Source organism: Sceloporus occidentalis, unplaced genomic scaffold (genome assembly GCF_023333645.1).
Source record: "Sceloporus occidentalis isolate IW3139 unplaced genomic scaffold, rSceOcc1.0.p SCAF_6, whole genome shotgun sequence".
Lineage (NCBI taxonomy): Eukaryota > Metazoa > Chordata > Lepidosauria > Squamata > Phrynosomatidae > Sceloporus > Sceloporus occidentalis.
This window is the reverse complement of record NW_028316986.1, coordinates 43,804,482-43,821,656: the sequence shown is the minus strand read 5'-3', so window position 1 is coordinate 43,821,656 and position 17,175 is coordinate 43,804,482. Positions and strand designations below refer to the sequence as shown.

General features: G+C 41.0%; 1 protein-coding gene across 3 annotated transcripts in view; it reads right to left on the bottom strand.

The window, feature by feature from the left end:
* The window catches only part of LOC149310680 (xanthine dehydrogenase/oxidase-like), an 86,181-nt gene that overhangs the window by 31,346 nt on the left and 37,660 nt on the right, over positions 1-17,175 (bottom strand). For all 3 annotated transcript variants that reach the window (XR_016281699.1, XM_089529532.1, XM_089529533.1), the window contains exons 14-17: positions 14,240-14,349; positions 3,214-3,398; positions 2,779-2,953; positions 357-446 (exon numbers count right to left, since the gene is read on the bottom strand). Coding sequence is in view for 2 of the 3 variants with exons in the window: in XM_089529532.1 (XP_089385658.1) it covers positions 357-446; positions 2,779-2,953; positions 3,214-3,398; positions 14,240-14,349 (560 nt within the window). In the remaining variant the exon portion in view is untranslated. The remainder of the gene's footprint in view (positions 1-356; positions 447-2,778; positions 2,954-3,213; positions 3,399-14,239; positions 14,350-17,175) is intronic.

Genomic DNA, 17,175 nt, shown 5'->3' with positions numbered 1-17,175 from the left:
CTGGAAAAATGCCCCCGTCATGGCTTCAAAATTTCCAGAAATTTTACATCTCTAAGTGTGACGAGATAAGAAAAAGGTTGTTACCCATGGACAGTGAGTGCTCTTTGTCTAGCATTAGAACATGTAGTGTTCATATATATTTATACTTATAAGGAATGGGCAATTACATATGATTATACAACCAATAAATAATTAATTTTAAAAGTGAAGTAATAATTAAAAATATGAGTATGTTCTCATTCAAAGAAATCCTGGGGAAGAACAAAGTGTAGTTGGGTTCCTGGATCAAAAATGAGGGGCAACACCGGCATGGCAATAATTAGACAGGAAGATTTAGTCTTGATCCTCTTACTTACTTGGAAAAGTTGTACATTGTCAACAGGGTCCTTGTGGAATAACTCAGTGGCGCTTGCATACCGTGGGGGTACCATTTCACCCAGATTATTCTGTAAACACATGTATAAAACTCAAAAATTTAAAAATTATCCTTGGAGAATGTAGCTTTTTTCATATACATCTTTTCATCTACAGAAGAGCATGATGAATTTCTTTTAAAAAAAACTTACCAGTACCTAATGCTAGCTATGTAACTTGCACATGCAGCTGGGAAAACAAACACACAGCAATAGCATGTACATTTCTATACAGCTTATCAGTGAATTTAGCACTTTCTATGCGGTTTACAATCTGTAAGACAATTCCCCCAACAAGAGGGGTACCCATTTTACCAGCCTATGAAAAGATGGAAAGCTGTGTCAACCTTGGAGCCCCTGGAATTGAACTCACAACCTTGTGGATGCAGTACCACTATGCCACCAGTACTCCCATTTCACACATCATTTCTGATTGGCTGAAAATATGACATTGTCAAACATATGAAACATTCAATTTATTTTTGGTGTTATTTGCCATAAATTCAGCTTCAGCTTAGGGCAAACCTATAAATAACAGACCCCCAAGCAGTGGCATGCCTGCCTCTGGTGTCACCTGGTGCAGGGGGTGGGATTTCCAACGCAGAAGGGGCAGAGCTTCCAAAGTGGAAGAGGCGGGGGTTCAACGAGGAGGTGCAGGGAGGCTGGGCTAAGCCTTCCCGAACTCTTGCACACATGCCCCCAACCCTCCTTGCTGCAACTTGGTTTTCCTCAGAGGAAAACTGAGCCATAGCAAGGAGGAGTGGGGTGGATATGTGCACTCAGCAAGGCTGAGCCTGGCCTCCCTGCAACTCCTTGCAGAAGCCTCACCCCTTTCACTGCCATGGCAATGAGGTGGGGGTGCACTTGCTCAGTCTGGCTCCTTGCTGTGGCCCAGTTCTCCTCTGGGGTATCACCTGGTGCAGTCTGCACACACACACACCCAAAGAAACTACTGCCCCCAAGAACCCCAGTCATCAACCACCCTACTCAGGCTTTGGAAGCCTAAGGCCATGTGAAGTCGAAGGCTTTCATGGCTGGCATCCATAGTTTATGTGGGTTTTACAGGCTATGTGGCCATGTTCTAGAAGAGTTTATTCCTGACGTTTCGCCAGCAGCTGTGGCTGGCATCTTCAGAGAAAAGCCACAGTGAAACATCAGGAATAAACTGTTTTAGAACATGGCCACATAGCCCAAAAACCCCACAAAAAATTAAGGTCATGGCTTCCTTTGTTAAACCACTCCATCTGTAATGTACTTTTTTCTCTTTTCCCTCTACTCCCACTTCATCAAACATTATTTTACAGTGAGTTGTGTCATCCTGTTCTATTTGCTCTTGTTGCTGAGTGCTTTCATGTCATTTCTGACTCATGACAACTCTAAAGGGAACTTATTATGGCAATATTTGTTCAACAGGGATTTGCCATTACCTTCTTTTGAGGTTGAAAGATTGTGACTTGCCCAAAGTCACCCAGTGGGTTTCCAAGGCCAAGCGGAGATTCAAACCCTGTTTTCCCAGCGTCCTAATCCAACACTCAGACCACTACAAGATGTTGGTTCTCTTCCTTCTATTTAACCTATCACAAATTCTTTCAGAATTTTATGATTCCCCCCCCCCTTTCCTTTCCAGATGTGCCACTTCCATCCTTCTATTCATTTAGGTCTGTATGGCAATCCACAGTTTACTAGGAATAAGAATAGACTGTGCCTTTATATCCTGAGACAGGCCAAATGAGGGCATGTTTTCCCACCTAACCTTCCCTACCAGAAGTTGTGATTCAGCTGTCATCACAAATCAGAATTTTGACACACTCCAACAGATCCTACATATAGGAAACTTGACTTTCAAAGGAATGAAGTAATATATTTGTTTTTCATATAGGAGGGAAGCTCTACCATATGACTAAGAAGAAAGCAGATCTGGATCTCCTGGTGGATTTCTGGGTGGCTTGTAAATCAGCAAGGATCTAACAAGGGCAGTAACAATATGTTTTTTACTATAAATCATACTGCTGAAATGAACAAAGCTTGGATTAACCAGGACTAGATTTGAGTGCTGAAAGGAGAAGTGTGAGCTTCATTAAGTTCTAGTATTCAAAAGGCTCAGAATTTTGTAATGTTAAATGTGTGTCTTTTGCTCTAGTTTCCAGGGGGTGAATCTAGTAAAAATAATGTAGATCACACAAGTTTGAAGTCTAACCACCCCTCCTCTAGAGTGCCCAAGACCCAAACAGTATTGAAATGCCAGTCACAATTATTCTTTCTCTGTAATGTCCCACTATTTAAAGCAACGCTTAGAATTTAATGGAAGCAGCATTGGCCTTCTGCCTTCATTCACCCCAACTGAATGAATGATACAAGGACTCACATTGCCATTGAGCTCGATATTTAATTTCTGAAGCACAGTGAGATAGAACTTAAAGAAGAAGCTGAGCACGAGAGTTCGTCGGAAATCCACCATGCCACCTGGTGCTGAAGGGGACAAATTCATCTCACTAGCCAGCATGTGGCAGGCTTCCTGTAAAATATCTTCTTTCCACTCCCTGCCAAGAAATGAACCAAAAATTAACACAAAAAGCATTCATGTACCCCACAACATTTCATATGCTTTAAGTCCTTAGCTTATGTTCAGTGCATGTGCAGTCTAAAATTTATTACAGGAAAATCAGTAACTGATACAAGGCATGCTGGAAGTAAGTTCGGGAAGAAGTTCTCCGACATGACATTCCTTCTCTTCCTTATCATTTGCAGTTAGAATGTGAGGATATTGCCTATTCTGAAAAATCAGGTACTGTTTGTATACCTCCCAATGAGTTCCTGGCAGGTCTTTCCTGCCAGCACAGTTGTCGGAGCCATCCCTCCATAGCTCAGCTTAATCTCTTGCACATGGTTAGTTCCCTCTTGAAATAGGACTCTCATCCCGCAGGTCACAATGGCAATGTCATCCTCCCGCCGTGAAGCTTGCTTAAATGCTGAGAAATATTCTCCCTAGAGTAAGAAAAGGGAACAAATGTTTTTCTTGATTTCTTCACCTTGGTTGTCGGTATAATCAACAGAATAAAGGAGGCCTTTAACATATTGTCTTGGTTTACACCCTTGGCTGAAAAATCAGCATACACATTTAAATCTGCAAATGCAAAAATTAAAGACGACAATTTTGTGGCTGTGTGGTTGCCTTTTATGGTCTTCAAAAAAGACAATAAGCAGACAAATGGGCTTCCAGCAAACCAGGTGCAATTTTGGAAAAGAGCTTTTTAACTTTGAATATGAGACATAGATGAGATGAATTTACATTGAAAGTATCTTGTGGACTTTGATCAATTTACCATATTTAAACTGATGAATATAATTTTTTATTGGATGAATTCATGTATAAGAGTAGAAAGGGGATAGATTTGTTTATTAATCTTTAAAATTCAAAGGCACTTCAATAGTTCATTTCTATGAACAGAACTAAAGTTGGAAAGTCATTTTTCATACAATTGCAAGACAAGAGGGCAATGTGGTATAAGAATGAGCAGGGATGGTGTATCAGCATGTCTTCAGTTTTTTTTAAATTGACATTTGTTGCCAGGCTTTAAATGCAGTTTAACATTATGAGACTTCCTGGAAAATATGTAATTTACTTTCCTTACACAGAGCAGCAAGTGTCTGTGTGTGTGCGCGCCTAAAAATAGGTGCTAGAGCATTTCTTCTTTAACCAAGATCCATTAACTGTAAAGTGTTTTATATTGTTCTGGGTATGAACTGCTCTCTCTTAGCTCAGCTGGTTAGCAGGTCCTGTCATTTGGAAATGATATGTTTCTCTGAATTAATAAGCAGCTCCCAGTTAAAAATATAGCACTATATCAACAGGTCATCTTACATGGGCTTCTAGCTGAGCAAATGACCAACTGTTCCAAATATTGCTCCAAAGTATAAAGGTTTAATAATCAAGGCAGATTTATTATATTAGATTTCTTTATATTAGATTGATATGTAAAAAATCAAACCTTTTTACATATCAATAAATTCTCCACTGCTAGACATTTAAAACAGCACAACCTTTGGTTCAAAGAACTAAAATATATTTTTTTAAATCAACATTAATTAAACAATCAGTTCAACCAATAGCCCTTATGCTTTACCTATCAAGCTATTGGATCTGCTCTGATTGGATGCCTCTCCATCCATTCTCCTTTCCTACCCCAGTGAGTAAGAAGGAATTTCAAATAAACACACACGTACGTACACACACACACACACACACGTGTGTGTGTTGAATTGGTAAATAAAAATATTCTTAACACTAAATCATTCAAGGAATATTGAGGGTTAATTAATTAATCTGTTAAATTATTACAGTTGCCCCTCAGTTTTCATATATTTGAAGTCTGCATCCCTCACCCGTTCGCGGGCAGCAAACAGAAGGGGACAAAATTAGGGGCACACCCTGGGTGCCCATGGGCATGTGCCAATGGGGCTTGAATATAGGCAAATTTCTGTTCTTTTGGGGGGGGGCATAATGGATCCCCACAAAAATGGAGGAGTGACTGTACAATAACAAACATTATAAAATATTTAAAACATTTTTAAAAATTACAAAAATCATTAAAAATTATTAAAATTCAACTAATACAGTGTGCCCGTGTTTTATGCTGGCGTGCCATACGCAGCTTTCAGAAGAGCCCGTTGCGTGCCCCAGAAGAAGTAATGGGGCGCGCATGCACGCCGCGCTGCTACACACCACGGGCACGAGCCCCATTACTTCCAATGGGACTCCAGCAAACATGGAATTCCCCTTACTCAGAGGGATCTGGAATGGATCCCCGTATAAGGGGAGGGTGGACTGTAATTAATTTTTATCATGTGGAATGGTACTCTTTTTAGAAAAAGTTGTTTGCCTTTAATGATTTGATTAAAAAATAAATTCGCTTTTGGACATTTTAAGTGTTTAAGGACATTTTAAGGGAATAAACAGGTAAAGAATTAAATAATACTTCCCAAAAACAGACGTATTCTGTGTCATTTTATATATGCACAACAGAGAGTTCTAGGTCTATGTGGTGATCCATAATTTCACAAAATACATTCACTGGTACTTTGAAATAGGAACGATTAAAGTATCCCACTATAACAATTTAAAACATACTGATTAATCCTCCTAAACTATCACACATTCCAGCAAAGCAGGCAGCAGGATCCTTCTGAGGATGCTATAATGCTAGAAACATATTTTAAATAAAATGAAATGTAAAATGTTGAATTTCCATTTTCACAAAAGTTTCATAGCTAACAGTTTTATGTGGGAAATTATGCCAGTCTAAAAGGCACAAGGGCTATGCACTTGAGCTCAGTATCTCTGTGATCATACAGCTCTGTCTTGACAAGTACGTGCAAAATTCACCTCAGAGTGCTGATGCCCTCTGCTCAGTGATAGCTGGTACTCACTCTAGTTGATGAGGCAGAAGCCCCAGAAGCCAATGGTGGTGAAAGTCAGGGGGGTTAACCAAAGAGGCAAAAGGTAGATTCATATACATATAAAGCAAGAGAGAAACAGGGAGGCAAAGGCAAAGCAAGCATTCACACAGAAACACATGGAGAGAACGATGTTCACTCCAGATTGCTTTAACTGGGAGTAGCATAAGATAGATCAGGCCGGCATTTGAATTTTCTCCAACATTCCACTCCATGTGTTTATCCTGTTTGTTGTGGTGTCACTAGGGTTGGCGTCACCTGGTGTGCAAAATTAATATCATACACACAGCCTAATGGTATTTACATGTATGTGGTTTCATGTAGTCAAAATGAAATTTTGGTATGTTTTTATGTTTTTAAGAAATATTAAAAATAAAATTTAATTTTTTTTTTTTTAGAAAAACCTGAAGCTGGTCCTTTCTCCTCCCACTAAGCCTTGCCCCCCTCACATCATCTCTTCAGCAGGTAAATTCCACAGCACGTTTGTGCCAAAAGGCAGATGTTGAGTAGAGTGGTGTCATCTCCCCTTAGGGTGTTACATGGTGTGGGCTGCACCTCCTTCACACACACACACACACACCCCAGTGATGCCCCTGGATCCAGAAGACCCCTAAAAGCAAAGCCAGTGGCTTTCCAGGCCACCAGGACACTTGCTTCTCAAGGTTCCTTCTCAATCCTCTAAGATTAGGAACTGGATTGTGGTCAAGCAGGGACAATTCAAGACATTTTGCTGCCGGAGGGAAAGCTTCAAAGGCTGCCCGCCCACCCACTACCCATTTATTTAAGATAGAGGGCAAACTATCCAAGGCCAACAAACTAGTTTTTGCCAATGAGGCAGAAAATCCATGAAGCACGTCAATCCAGCTCTAGCTGTAAAAACACAATAATGACAAATTAAATACTTGGAATGTGGTATCCTTCCAGGGATACTTGCTCTACTGCATGAGGCAGCTGCTTCACCCTCCCCTAAGGAATTTCCAGCCATGTAGCCAAGATGTACAGTATAGTCAGTCATATGGCCAAACTAGATGAGTCACTAAATTATAAATAATATTTGGAACCAAATTAAAATAAAATATGGGATAAAAAAGGAATATGTGTGTCTCTCATGTGTAGTATGGACAGGGAAAAATGGTGGGTGACCTTCATGGTTCTCTGCTCCATTTTCATAAACAAACCGCCTGTTGCCATCTAGAAACCCTCATCTGCATGCAATCTCTGCCCTCAGTCCTTGACTTTTTCCCTTTCAGTTTCCTCTGTCTTTCTGAGTGGCTTTAGGAGTGACTATGTCTGTTCATGTAAATACGTGGTTACAGATAACCACCCAAGCTTACAAGCAAAAACAGACCTCACAGACACAGGGTTCAGACCAAGGAGTAGACCCAAACACCACTTATGTTGCCTAGTCTACTGTGGCAACACTTCTATGATGATATCATCTACAACATCAAGGGTCCATTCATCTGCTCATCTTTCATTGTGATATCTGTCAGCAATGCTCAACTGCATTCTACAAGAAGGCCAGTCTCCACACAGAATAATAAATGGACATAAATCTTATGTCAGAGAAGGCAACAGTAAAAAAAAAATATCAGTGTAAGAATAGTAAAAAGAAAATCAGTCACAAGACACAAGAAGCCAGGAAACTTGGCTTGTTGTGAAGAAGCAACCAAGCATGGTGTGCTAGTACACAATGCTTAATCGTGCCTATACACGATACACGTGATCAAACCAGGAGTGAGAATGGTGTGGTCTGCAATGCATTCTCCTTTGTCATTCTCCTTTTAGGGGATCACATGCAGCCCTTGAGACCTCCAGCTGATTCTCCATATTCCTCAACTTTTCTGTCATAGAGCTCTGCTACAAGTTCTCTTTGTATACTGATATTCCAAACTAACACAGCTATGTCTCTGAATTCTACATTATTTCTGTTATCATCCTGTAATGCAGATAATAAAGTTTTAGGTTTCAGAGTTTGCTATCAGATAAACTAGTATGCAGAGTTTCTAGTATGATCTACAAGTCAGGTAGATTCTTCATTTCAAAAACTTAAGATATGCTGCTGCTAGCAAAGAATACTGCTCCCAACCCACACAAGACTCTGCCCCATTTAATCTGTTGCACTGGCATATCACTGACAGTGGAACAGTTCCACTGCCAGAATGTGTTTGCCTGACATATTTGCTTTATTTACTAAAATATATCTATCCTGTCCTCTGCCCAGAATTTCAAGTCAAAGTACAATAAAATCAATCTAACAAATTTAAAATACTATGAATAATAAAAATAATTTTAAAAGGATAAAAACATACTGTATTTATACAAATCAACAAGTTAAAAACAGATTAAAACAGTTAAAATGGTTTAAAACAATCTAAAACCAGGTACATGCAAGTGTTTGTGCAAATGCAACATAGCAGCGATCTATATGGTACTCTCTTGATGTAACAAGACTTCTGTTAAATTCTACAGCACCTCACCTGGTGGATGTAAAGTACAGGATTGTGCCCTTGTTGTTGCTGTGGGACTTCAAATCATCTCTGACTTATGGTGAACCTAAGGCGAATCTATCATAGAGTTTTCTTGGCAAGATTTGTTCATATTGCCTAAGCATTATTTTCCTCAGCTAAAACAAAAATGTAGCAAAGGAATAAGGGTGGAGAAGCAGTTTCAATAAATCCTGTCCTTTAGATATAGATGATAGAATCTCACATGATGGGTGGTGATTGTTTTTACTAGCTAATGCTAGCAATAGTTTTCATTTATATGTGAAAACCTCTTCCATAACATATTATCATTGCATAAATCACAGAGAACATGCATGACTCTCTGCATGTTACGGAACCTTTAAAATGTGTCTCTAGTGCAATTTAGAGCAGTCATCATGACTGTATAATTTGGTAATAAGTCAGCTTGGATGAATTTAACATAGACCTCACAGTATTTTCACACGTACAGTATCAACGTACACAGTGAACAATTGCAGAGTGATGAATGGAAATCTCTCTGATGTCCTTAATTCTACCTTTCTTTAGGCCCTGAGATTTCTACACACCTTCACTCAGACATTGCTCTGGTAATGACAACAGAGTTGCCATCTTAAAATCTGAACAGGAGAAAAGGCCTGTTCAGTCATCTGTTTTGTGTCAATTTTTGTTGTTGATGATAATGGCCATTAAGTCATCTTCGTCCTATGGTGAAGCATGAATGAGAGACTCCCATGTCACACTATCATCAACAACCCCATTCAGGTCTTTCAGACTCAAGGAAAGGGCTTTCTTGATTGAGTCTCTCCATCTGGAATGTAGTCTTCCTCTTTTCCTACTTCCTTCTACCTTACCAAACATCATTGTATTTTTCCAGTGAGTCATGTCTTCTCATAATGAGTCCAAAGTACAACAGTCTCATTTTTGTCCCTTTCTCATTTAGTTCCATTTTAGTCCATTGAGTCCCGTTCTGACAGAAAGGCAGCATAGAAATGAAAAATAAATAAATAAATACTCCTTTAGTATTCAATATCTTTACACTTCAGGATCTTGTCTAGTTCCTTCATAGCTTCCCTTCCAAGTCCTACAGCTTTATCACACCAGGCTTGAAAAGTGAAATTAGAGTAGGAGAGACATATTTGTGACCATATCAAATGATGTTGTCTTTCCAGTAGCTGGTCTGCTGTCCATCCACTGCTGGTGCGCTCCTTTTCATTGATAAGGAAAAGCCATCAATGCTCCTTTTCAATAGTGCTCCTTTTTCAGAGTTGTGAGAGTGTGTGATAAGTTCCTCACAAAGCAGTTCTGATATACAGGCCTGGTACAAGTGGATATGATTATGTTCCTTTCCCCCTCTTCCTTCCCCCTCGCAGACTTTTTTAAAAATTATTTTATATTATTTTTTACCTAATGGATTATCATGATTGTGCAATATCACTAAAAATAAATAAAAATGAATATAGACCAGAATGCATGCTGGAAAGGGGTTAGGACAGGGAAGCAGGGCTGTGGAGGCAGCACCATTACACTTTGGAAGAACTGTGCAATATTGATCGTCCCCAACTGTGTATGTTTACATTTGCTACACTAGCGTGACTGTGGCACCTTAAAAATCTAGTGTGATATAATCTCTAATCTTCTTCTGATTACTAGACTGTAATCTTCATTCTGATTAATGACTGAGCCAAGGTATGGAAAATCTTGAACTATTTCAATGTCTTTATCATTTGCTTTAAAGTTATGTAAATCATTTATGGTCATTAATTTTGTTTTGTTAATGTTCAACTGTTAACCTGCCTTTGCATTTCCTTCCTTGAGTTTCTTTAGTGATTTTCCAGGCTTTTGATTTTTTCTGGTGATAGTCTGGTGTTATCTGCATCTTACGGTTCCTTCCTCCAAATCTAATCCTGCTTTACATATGACATAGCCCTTACTGTCAGGATGTTCTTCCTAATGTTGAGGTGTAATCTCTTTTACTGGAGTTTGCATCCATTGTTCCATCTCTGCTGCTCCAGAGAACAGGACACGGAACAATGGATGCAAAATGCAGGAAAAGGGATTCCACTTCAACATTAGGAGGAACTTCCTGACAGTAAGGGCTGTTGGACAGTGGAACACACTCCCTCGGAGTGTAGTGGAGTCTCCCTCCTTGGAAATCTTTAAACAGAGGCTAGATGGCCATCTGTTGGGGATGCTTTGACTGAGAGTTCCTGCATGGCAGGGGGGTTGGATTGGATGGCCCTTGTGGTCTCTTCCAACTTTACAATTCTATGATATATTCAGGATACAAGTTAAACAGACAGGGTGATAAAATTCAGTCTTGCCTGACCCACTTGCCTATTGGAAATCACTTGATTTCTCTGTATTCTGTCCTAATTGTAGTCTCTTGTCCTGAGTACAGGTTATTCCTCAGGATAATAAAATGTTATGATGCACCCATTTCTTTAAAAGCATTCCATAATTTTCATGATCTATACAAAGACTTTGATACAATCTATACATATATGTTAATATATAGATTTTCTTTTGAATTTGTTTGGTTGTGCTCCATTAGCCAATGTATGTTTGCAATATGATCCTAGTGCCTCCTCCTTCCCTAAACCTAGTTGGGACATCTGGCATTTCTCACTCCACATACAGTAAAAGTCTTTGTTGTAGAATTTTGAGCATCACTTTGCTTGTATGGGAAATTAATGTCCTGTGGTTACTGCAATCCATGGTGGCCCCCCTTCTTGGGGTTTGGAATGTATATTGAGCATTTCCAGTTTGTAGGCCATTGCTGTTTTGTTTTCTCATATTTGTTGACTGATTTTAATTAGAAGTAGAGTATATCTGTCTCTGTAGACTGAAGCAGCTCTATTGGTATGTTGACTGCTCTTGGTGATTTATTTCTCCCAAGTGCTCTAAATGTAGCTTCCTACTTTCAAAGAAAAATTTAAAGGCTATAGCTGATATCTGAGATGCAAATAGTACAGTGGGCCCTTGCCTTATGTGGGAGATCCATTCCAGACCCGCTCACGTAAAGCAAAAAGCGTGTATGCTCGAGCCCCATCAGATATAATGGGGCTTGTGCTCGCTGCATGGCCATGTGCAGGTGCTGCGGGCACACATGCCATGCTCTCTTTTGCTAGGCAGCTTCAGTGTAAGGTGAAAGCTGCTTATGAGCTTGCTTATGACACGGGCTCACTGTAACTCTAAATGTATCAGCATGGAGGAATATCTGTTGTTGTTGTTTGGTAGAGTCTTGGGGAAAAGAAGCTGCAGCTCAGTAACAGACTGCATATACTGAATGCAATATATCCCATATTCCATCCCTGGAATTTGCAGAGAGGTTGGGGAAATTTTGTGTCTGAAACCCTAGGAAGCAGTTGTAAATACGGATAGACATTCCCAGGTTAGTTGGACCTGTGATCTGAACCACAGGAGGCAGCTTCTTATTTTCCCAGACATCAAGAAAGAGAACTTCACTGGGTTCCTTTTCTAAAAGCAAGGCCTGAATAACTAGAGCAGACATAAGTTCTACTTTGTGAAAGCTAGTTGTCCTTTGAAGGGCTGTCCAGTCCAAGCCTGATTTAATGCTAAAGAATCAGAGAGTCCTGAAGTTTCTCATTAGCAGTTAGCACCTGAGCAAGATACTGAGCAGGCTGTATGCTCCTCTGCAAGTTTATATCTTTGAAAATTCAATGTGTGCCTGGGAAAGTTTGCACTAACCCATTATGAGACTACAGATGAGGAAGTGTTGGGACTACATTATCAGTGAGTCCATTGTATTCTCAGGTTAGCTCAGGGGAAGCTGTTGTGCAATGTTGCAATGTTAAATTTTTTGTTAAGTACTCTTGGCAGTAGTTTCAATAGCTGGCAATTCAGTTGTTTGATGTAACAGATTATACAGTTTTTTATCAGACTTGTCATAGAAGTCTACAAATTAGAGACAGATGTTAGAGTTGGGTCATGGTCAACATGTTTGTGTCCTAGCAAGTTTGTGTATGGTATTAAAAAAACTTTTGTGTAGGATCACTACAGGTTGATTCTCTTATCTGAAATCATTAGAACCAGAAGTGTTTGGATTATTTTGGATGTTGGAATGTTTTTGCCTATATGTACATAATGGATACCTTGGAGAAGGGACCCAAGTCTAAACAAGAAATTAAATTATGTTTCATATACACCTTATACACATTGCCCGAGAATAATTTTATACAGTATTTTTGATAATTTTGTGCATGAAACAAAGTTTGTGTACACTGAACTATCAGAAAGCTAAGGTGTCCCAGCCACCCATGAAAAAAGTTTTGGTTTTCTGGAATATTTTTGATTTCCATATAGGGGAGGCTCAACCTGTATTTAGATTCTGACTAGGCTTTTGGGAGCAGCCAGACTCTTTCCATTCAAGATCAAGATCCATGGAAGGAGGCATTTTTGCCAGTTTTTCATTTCTTCTGTAACAGCTCCTTACAAACTATTCCAAAGAGTACTCCGAGAGCAGATTTTCAGGAGATGTAAAGAGATTCAGAAGGAAGAGAAAATTTATACTGAACAGAATTCCACTTGAGGGCGCTCCCACCAGTGGGAACACGTTCAGGTTCTCTTCTGCTAATGCAAGTGACCTTATAGTCAGAGTCACTCAGTGTTTTGATACTCTTAACTGTCATTAAGGCTGTAACACAAACCACACTGAGATTAAGCACTGAACAAACTGGATGAAAAGTGATCTTTCAGTTCTTAATACAGATTGAGTCTCCCTTATTCAAAGGTTTGGGACCAGAAGTATTGATTTCAGATTATTTCAAATTTTGGAATAACTTTATTTGCATATGCGCACATAATCAGGTACCTTGGAGATGAGACCAAAATCTAAACACAAAGTTCATTAATGGTTTCTATACATCTTATACAGTCAGCCCACCATATCCATGGATTCAAGCATCCACAGCTTGAAAATATTCCAAAAAAGTATAAATTCCAAATAGCAAACCTTGATTTTGCCATTTTATATATGGGGCATCATTTTACTATGCCACTGTATCTAATGGGACTTGAGCATCCACAGATTATGGTTTCTATGGGGGCCCTGGAACCAGGCCCCACAGTACACATAAACTGAAGATAATTTTATATGATATTTTTAATAATTTTGTGCATAAAACAAAGTTTGTGTACACTGAACCATCAGAAAGTAAAGATGTTGCTTTACTTTGGTTTTAGGTTTTCAGCATTCAAGATATAAGGGAGACTTAACCTGTATTGCATATATCTTAATATAGTACTGCACAAGCTAATATATATGTGATGAACCTAGACAAAGCTGTGTATATTCTGCTTTAAGGTGGGGGGGGGCAAATTTTCTACCTATTTCTACCTATAAAGGTTAATCATAAATTGTGCAAATTAAGCAATCTTTTTCTGATTTTCCATAATTTATTCTAGCTTTAACCTTTCAGTAACTTTGCATAATTTATTCTGTATGATACATCTCCAAGTATTGGATGATTCCAAAAGGCAGGAAATCAATAAAAATTTGCAGAATGCATTCTACTTTAGCTAAGAGTGGAAAGTTGTAGAGTGCTGCATGGCACTAAAGGCCCACTCCCAGGATATACTTTATGCTCCAGCCATCCCTCTTGCTTTTGAAGATTCAGCAGGTCAAATCAAAGCAAGAGGTGTAGAAACATGGGTTTTTAAATAGGAAAGTTATTATTCTGAGATAACTGAATTTTTCACACCCTTTGCTTTTCCTACACTCTTGAGCAACCAACACATACCCATAAAACCATGAATTCTGGCCTTCAATGATGGTTCGTTATAAACAAATGACATTTGTATTCACAGTAAAAAAAATAATAAAAAAGTATTATTCTCCAAAAAGTGTTATTCCAGTCACCTCACCTTCCTGCTGAATGGAATCTCTACTGAGAGCAGTATTTCCTGAGGCTTTAGTACTGTCTTCCTATAACCAGTAAAAAATGTTTCATCCATCTTTATAGTCCTGCTGCCCTCTGTAAGGAAAAAAGACAGAACAGCAGATGGAATATGCAAACAAACAACTTATGATTTTCATGCAAACAGTTATTCATTTTGGGGAGCATAGTTGGTTCTCCATAAGGGAAATCATGTCATGGGAGCCAAATATTCATCAGGTTGTTATAGCTGTTGTACAAGTGGATATGAATGGAGTCTCATAATGCATTCCTGTCTGTCTTTGTGTCTTGTGTAGTGTCAAATTTTGATTTGGATCAGGATCTTAATAATAAATAATAATAATAATAAAATTTTTATTTATATACCGCCCTTCCATCAGATCAGGGCGGTTTACAACAATTAAAATACAATAAACAATAAACATTAAAATCATACAAGAATTACATAAAACAGAAAAACAAAAGGCCCCAGGTTAGCCAATCCCGTTGCCGGTGCGGCGGGGGGGGGGGGGGGGGGCTATGGGACCTTATTCAGGGAATGCTATCCCAAACAGGTAGGTCTTCAAGTCGCGTCTGAATTGGGCCAGGGAGGTAGCTGAGCGGAGCTCTATGGGCAGTGTGTTCCAAAGGGCCGGGGCGGCGATGGAAAATGTCCTCCTGGTAGTGGAGACAAACCTCGCCCTGGGAACCCTAAGTAATTGCTGCCCAGATGTTCTGAGGGTGCGGGGCGGAATGTATGGGGAGAGACGGTCCTTCAGGTATCCTGGGCCCAGGCCATTTAGGGCTTTATAGGTCATCACCAACACCTTATATTGCGCCCGGAAGCGAATGGGCAGCCAATGGAGATCTTTTAATACTGGTGTTATATGGCTGGCCCTGGACGTACCAGTGACCAGCCTGGCTGCCATGTTCTGCACCATTTGAAGCTTCCGGGTTTGGTATAAGGGTTGCCCCATGTAGAGTACATTGCAGAAATCCAGTCTCGAGGTTACCAGGGCGTGTACCACAGTTTCAAGGTCCTTCTGGGCCAGGTATGGGCGCAGCTGGCAAATAAGACGAAGCTGATGACAGGTGCTCTTGACCGTCGCATTCACCTGAGCAGTCAGGCGAAGGGACGAGTCAAGAAGCACCCCCAGACTGTGCACGGAGTCCTTCACAGGGAGCGTGACCCCGTTCAGGACAGGTGGAACGGCCGCCATTCCTGGACCAGGGGAACCTATCACGAGTACCTCTGTTTTCTCTGGATTCAGCTTGAGTCGGATTTCCCTCATCCAGCCCATTACTGACTCCAGACAGGCCACGAGAGGAGAGACGCCATCCTCAGTCACTGCATCAGTCGGAGACATAGAGAAGATTATTTGGGTGTCATCAGCGTACTGATAACCCCGCGCCCCATGTCTCCGGATGATCTCTCCCAGCGGTTTCATGTAAATGTTAAATAGCATGGGAGACAGAATGGCTCCTTGAGGGACCCCAGTTTTAAGGGCCCTCTCGTCGGAGCACACGTCTCCCAGCTGCACCATCTGGGACCTCCCGGAGAGGTAGGACCGGAACCACTGGAGCGCAGTGCCGCCGATTCCCACCTCTGCCAGGCGCCTCAGAAGGATACCATGGTCTATGGTATCGAAAGCCGCTGAGATGTCCAAGAGCACCAACAGGGACACGCTTCTCCTGTCGATGCCCAGACGGAGATCATCGACCAAGGCGACCATGGCCGTCTCAACCCCGTAACCCGCCCGAAAGCCAGTTTGAAATGGGTCCAGATAATCCGTTTCATCCAAGACCGCCTGAAGCTGGATTGCAACCGCCCTCTCGATCACCTTCCCCAAAAATGGCAGCAGTGAAACTGGCCGATAATTATTATATACCAGGGGGTCGAGGGAGGGCTTTTTTAATAAAGGTTTTACGATGGCCAATTTAAGATCAGATGGAAATTGCCCTTCCCTCAGAGATGTATTAATAATCCGGCGTAACAATAAAGTTACAGCCGGTTCCCCCTGGGCTGCTAGCCATGAGGGACAGGGATCGAGAGAGCAGGTTGTCTTCCGAACACTTCCGAGGATCTTGTCCACATCATCGGTACTTACCAACTCAAACCGATCCAGTTTAATAAAGTCCATGGAGGCCCTGGATACCTCTACTCTAGGTTCTGCCTGAATGTCGGCGTTAAGACCTTCGCTTATCCGAGAAGTTTTATCCGCGAAGAAGTTATTAAATTGGTCATAGCAGGCCTTAGAAGGTTCAAGGATCTGGTTCAGGGCAGGAGGGAGCTGAGTTAGCTCCCTAACTACCCTGAACAACTCTGCTGGACGCGACTCCACGGACGCGATATGAGCACCATAGAACGAATTCTTTGCTGCTCGTATCGCCTCTCCATAGTCCTCTAACAGTTGGGCTAGGAGAGTCTTGTCGTCTAAGCGAAGGTGTTTCCGCCAACGGTATTCTAGCCGTCGCAGCTCCCGCTTCCTTGCCCGGAGATCTTCCGTATACCAGGGCTTGCGTTTGGAAGCGGGTCTGAGAGGGCGCTTGGGAGCGATATTGTGTATAGCCCTCGAGAGACCGGTATTCCAGATACCAGTCAGGGCATCAACAGAATCGCCGTCACTTCCAACCATGTGTCCCTCTAGGGCTTCCTGGAACCTTTTGGGTTCCATTAGCCTTCGAGGGTGGACCATCCTAATAGGTCCACCACCCCTGGGAGGGATCTGGGTAGAGACCTTGATTTTCGCCTCAACCAGGAAGTGATCCGTCCATGGCAGGGGGGAAATATTAGATATTTCCACCCACGGATTTTCCACATCAGAACAGAAGACCAAATCGAGAGTATTACCCGCACAATGCGTAGGACCCAGAATCAGTTGGGACAGGCCCATGGCCGCCATGGTATCCATGAATTCGCGAGCT